This window comes from Arachis duranensis, chromosome 1 (assembly GCF_000817695.3).
Source record: "Arachis duranensis cultivar V14167 chromosome 1, aradu.V14167.gnm2.J7QH, whole genome shotgun sequence".
NCBI lineage: Eukaryota > Viridiplantae > Streptophyta > Magnoliopsida > Fabales > Fabaceae > Arachis > Arachis duranensis.
In genome coordinates this window covers 7,237,999-7,243,626 of record NC_029772.3, presented here as the reverse complement: position 1 = coordinate 7,243,626, position 5,628 = coordinate 7,237,999, and the positions used below count along the sequence as shown (strand labels likewise).

Sequence of the window (5,628 nt, the reverse complement as noted above, 5' to 3'; positions counted from 1 at the left end):
ACTATTCAGGATACAGGGATAATAAATATCTCATGTTATAAAAAGTTAATTTTTGATTCACTAAGGCTCAAACTTTGGACTTTCTAGATCTAAAACTCTAATACTATGTTCTGAAACCACTCATCTCAAAAACGTAACCTGATAAGATAACGTAACACTAATAATCATATCTCTAATACTTTCTAAACCTTCATCTTAAATCATTGGCTTCCTATACTTTCTCAAAATAATTTAGCTGTCAATAGTTATTTTTTATAATCCAATCTACATAGCGTATAACCCTATTGAAATTTCCAAATAAAAAATCGTGAAATTCTCCATCTACCAAAATAACATTCAGAATCTGAATTTCAGATCTCACTTCACTTGTTTGAGAAACAAAAACACAACATTGAATTACACCCTAACATTTGCTACGATCGGAACAAAGAACGAGTAGCCATCCGCCGCCACCGATCTGCGCCGCTTGCACCATGGTCACCGCACTGAGTTAGGAGAGACACTTCACTCTCACTAGGGTTCAGTCAGTGGGTTTCGCAATCTCGTAACTCTCTCTTTCTTGTTCTTAACTCAATTCATCTCATTCCAATCATTCTTTGCTTACGTTATGTTTCGCTTTTACTTCAGATTCCGCCATACTATTTTGTTTTTTCTTTTCCTTTGGAAATGGCAGCAGCAATTTACAGTCTTTATATCATCAACAAGTCCGGCGGGTTGATCTACTATAAGGTATGTTTATTTGTAGACTCAACCTTCAGATGATGATTTTAATTTTAATTATAATTTTATTTTGTACTGTTACACGTGATTTTGGTGTATCTAAGATATTTGAATCATGAGACTGTTTCAGAATGTTTACCAAGTATGTTGAATCTTCTTGTGATTAGGATATTGGGTTAGTGGGAAAAGCTGGTAGCAGTTATAGGTGCATTTGTATGAAGTTCTAAAAAGTGTAATTTTAAGATGGTGTTGTTACCAAGTAACACTAGAAGGTTGGAGTTAGCTGAGAATCTGTCTTGTCTTGATAAGGGACAAGATTGATATGAAGCATGGCAGTCCCAGCAATGAACAACATCATGGCTGCAAAAACAATTTAATGTAGTAGTAGTTGTTTAGTTAAATACTGATTTGAGATTAAGCTGAGATAATTGAGAGATTCAGCTTTATGCCGGATGCTTGTACTGCAAGTTTGTTGTTCTCTTTGATTCGGGAGTCTGTGAAAACTCAGAATTGAACATTTTTTCTAGTATTGATTTTTCTAGGAAACAAACAGAAAACTCAGAAGTTTCTGGTTTTTTTCTTTCTCAAAACAGTCTATAAGAAACTTTAAAAATGGGTTTTCAAAGATAAAATAGTACCTTTTCTACGAAATTGTTAAAAGAAGTCCAATTTCCTTACTGTTATATTTGCAGAATTTTTTCGTTGAACATATATGGAATGTATATATTGAAACTATGTATTGACATCCAGGATTATGGGTCTGCCGGACGAATGGATACCAATGACAGTTTGAGGGTGGCAAGTTTATGGCATTCAATGCATGCAATCTCTCAGCAATTGTCACCTGTTTCGGGTTGTTCAGGAATTGAACTTCTCCAAGCAGACACATTTGATCTTCATTGTTATCAATCACTGACAGGTATATTCTTATAGGGCATTAGTGTTTATCTCTATTATTATGTTAAATTTCTTGTTTATTTGGTGAATAAGAGAGAGTGAATGTATGACATCATTTAGATATAGTAGATTTATATCTCTTACTGGCTTTTGCAATCATATCACTCACTTAAATGTGGCCTTGCAAATTGTCTAGTTTAAACATAAGATTGTTTTAGTATTTGTGGATATGTCAGTATTAGAAATTTTTCTGTGATCATTGTTATTGTTGGTCACATTACTATTTGTTCACTTATGGTACCTCGTTGAAAAATCGAGTTGATTATTGGGATTTACTTATAGAATCATGTGCTGTCCAAGTTAAAATAACTGAAATCCATTGAGGAAGGTCCAGATAATACTTTGCAGTATAATCATTAGGTTGGAAGATAAAATTTGGTTTTTGTTGAAGAGAATACATCTTTCTTGTGACATGATATACTATTATCATGTGGAAGGTAGTAGATAAAAGAGCTTTTTCTTCCCCTTTAATAATTCGTCCAACTTAATATGTACACTATTATTTTTGGGAGGAAAAGGGAGGTCATATCCTTGTGGCAGTGCTATATATATCCTACCATTTGGATTTTGGAGTATTTAGTTGAAGTGCAACATCTGGTTTTGTTCAACGAACTCGAGTTTTCGACACATGAAAATCTTTCCAGATGTTTAGCTGCCGCTAATAATTTCAACCTGTGTTCCTTTTGCAATATATTATGCCATCTTTTCTTTTCCTTGTTGTGAAGTTCCCTATTCGGTTTAATGCCTCGGAAAAATGAATTTAATGATTATCTAATTATAATCAAACTATGATTTATTTTTCTAATACTGATATAAGTCAATGGCTTATGAAAATGATTCTTCTCCGTCACAGGGACAAAGTTTTTTGTGGTCTGTGAGCCTGGAACTCAACACATGGAAAGTTTATTGAAATATATCTATGAGTTGTACACCGATTATGTTTTGAAGAATCCTTTCTATGAGATGGAGATGCCCATTCGCTGCGAGCTCTTTGACATCAACCTAACACAGGCAGTGCAAAAGGACCGTGTTGCATTTTTGGGTCGCTGAGTTTGATTTGATTTGATCCTATTTTCTTGTCCTTTTATATTCTGATGTGTACATAATCTAACAAGTTTCAAACTTTCAATTCAATTGCTTGAGGTACTTCATTCTTCTACAATGACTGGCATCTGTATTTGGTTTTTTTCAGCAAACTAAGAGCGTGTATGGGTAACAAAAATATGTTGTTTCATTTCATAATTTTGTTTTCTAACAATGATTTTCATTTTCAGAATGCAATTTTCAAAATCAAATTCAAAGTAATAAATCATATTTATCATAAGATTTGCTGTGCATGACGTTCCCCATTTCTGAGCTCTGCTTTTTCTGTAGTTAGCACTAGTTAGAAATGGCCTATGTGCTTAACTGCTTATATAGATGACACTGGAGAATGAATCTTGGTGTGGATTCAAGTTCAAGAGGTTTGCTTAAAGGTTTTGAATTTTGAAGAACTATGTGGATATAAAGCTTAATTTAGAAGTATATTCTGTTCAGATGATTTTATCAGAAAACAATTTTATAGCAAAAAAGCTATTTCTTTTACTCATTTGTATTAATAGATTTTCTTTATATATTAATTAGAATATCAAAATCTCTGCTTTCAACTTTATGGAAGATGATAATAGTAAATTTTGAAAATCTTAATCTTTTGCTATGTGTCAAGTATCTAAAAAGATTGAAGTTATGATTTTTTTTCCCTATAATTTGAAACAAATGCATCCTTATAGTTATACCTTAATGGGAAAAGCTATATTGATTTTGCAATTAATTCCAAAAAAGGATAAACCTTCGGAACTTTCAATTCCCTATAATTGGATTATGAAAATTAGTCTCAATATTAGAATATTGTATTATTGTATTTGTTACATTTAAGGTTATGTTGTATATTGTATATTGTATATTGTATACTTTAGTCTCATCAATTAAAATACTTTAAAACTCAAGTTTAAAAGGATAGACATATTTGGAATTTTTTTAAGTGTAAGAAGAGACGAAGATGCTCGAGTTGGTTGCATGTGTGTGCGTCCTATAATAATAATAAATAAATAAATAAATAATTCAGCTATCCTGGACCATAAACTTGCCATCCAAATTCATCCACAATGTCCTTTACCCTAAGAAATGGGACCAAATTTTGGGACAATCCCTTGTGAAGGGAACTTTCATTGATCCCTAAACAAATGGCACAAACCCAACAAATCTGCCCATGTCTTATTGAGCTCCTAAGTTTTAATTAAATATACTACTATATGTTATGTTACATACCATGTTCCTACTCCTTAGTAGTGTGCTTCCTTTTTCATCTCTTGTTATATTTCTTTTTCCTAATTCATCACCTTGAATAGGAAGAGGGAAAAACAAAAAGAAGGAAACATCATTTTCATATGAAGAAAACCCTTTTCTATATCCTCATGTCTCTAAATTATTATTGACTATATATGTCTATCTACCTTAATTAATTATATAAAGACTAAGATGCATTTTAATTTACACCATGGAAGAAGGTTCATACATATATAAATTGTAAGGTTGTGAAGATTCTATTACAATTTTTTTGAATTAATAAGTTACATATATCAATTTTAAAGTTGGAGATATTTAATTATTGTTGTATAATATATAATTTGGGTGAAAGATGCCAAAGAAAATCTAAAATTGATCAAAGGGGATATATTCCTTAAGAAAGAAGACAAATATTAGATTTATTTTGTTATATAAAAAATATTTAAATCTATATAATATAATATATGATAAATATGACTGAAAAATTAGGGAAGAATCTCTTTACAAATTCATGCACATAGAAAATAATGTTTCCATAATAATAGAGCGTATCTCGTATGATTGATTTTGTGATAAAATAAAAGCAAGTTAATAGTAGTTTATTATATGATTGATGATTGATTGGTGCATAAAATCTTATGAAGAATTAGAAAATGAAAAATAGACACGACAAAGATTAAGATTTGAGAGAAAACCAAAGCTAAAGCTGAAGCTTGCATGTTGCATGTGCTTGTAACGTGGTAGGGTCCAATGTAATTTCACCAGCTATACTTTAGGCTCTTGTTTTTCAAATTAGGCATTGAGATATATATGACAACAGTTTGGTTTTCTTATCAATCCATTTTAAGGTTAATAAAAATAATAACGTGACAATATTATTATTAATTCCTAGGCTTTCTACCTAATAATAGTTCTCATAAACGAAATCAAGTTTGGCCTTTCTTGGAAATACATAGTTAAACAGAAAAATCTAGGGGCAAAAAGTGTTATTGGTTAGTTAGAATTGGGGTATGTTTTACTTGTAAGTTGTAACTTGACACTTAATAATCTATAACTATTATGAGTCTCATATAATCAATTTGGATGAGAGCAGTCAGTTAATTAATTTGTTTAAATAACGAAAATTTAAATTTTATTTTATATAGGTAGTAATTTATTGGTTAATAATAAATTCTTAAATAAAATTTTAATTTATAATAGATTAATTTTTAATATGTTGAACTAATTAAAAAATACTGTAAAAAAATAAAATTATGAGTCCCATATTTATTTAGGGTAAAGTATACTTTTTATTCCTGAAGTTTGGCAAAAGTTTCAAAAATATTCATAAGTTTTATTTTATTTCAGTTTTGTCCCAAAAGTTTTTGATTTGCATCAAATATACCTTTGACGGCTAAATTTTCAAAAAAATTAAGACCAATCTAACAATAATACATGAAAATTATGCTTGATTTGTTTGTGTTGAAGGTTGTTCTTATGAAATTGTTGTTGAATTGATCTTAAATTTTTTGAAAAATTAGCTGTCAAAGGTATATTTGATGCAAATCGAAAACTTCTAAGACAAAATTAAAATAAAATAAAACTTAAAAATATTTTTAAAATTTTTATCAAACTTTAGAGACAAAA

General features: G+C 30.0%; 1 protein-coding gene across 2 annotated transcripts; it reads left to right on the top strand.

The window, feature by feature from the left end:
- The first annotated feature begins 276 nt into the window (after positions 1 to 276).
- On the top strand, positions 277 to 2,910 carry LOC107473912 (uncharacterized). Of its 2 annotated transcripts, none has more exons than XM_016093512.3 (4): positions 277 to 527; positions 628 to 729; positions 1,471 to 1,639; positions 2,531 to 2,910. In XM_016093512.3, the coding sequence occupies exons 2-4, from the start codon at positions 667 to 669 to the stop codon at positions 2,725 to 2,727; spliced, it is 429 nt and encodes a 142-aa protein (XP_015948998.1). In that variant the 5' UTR covers positions 277 to 527; positions 628 to 666; the 3' UTR covers positions 2,728 to 2,910. The 2 variants fall into 2 exon arrangements, with proteins under 2 accessions (XP_015948998.1, XP_015948994.1); XM_016093508.3 differs by having other exon boundaries at positions 278 to 544.
- Positions 2,911 to 5,628: the final 2,718 nt, after the last annotated feature.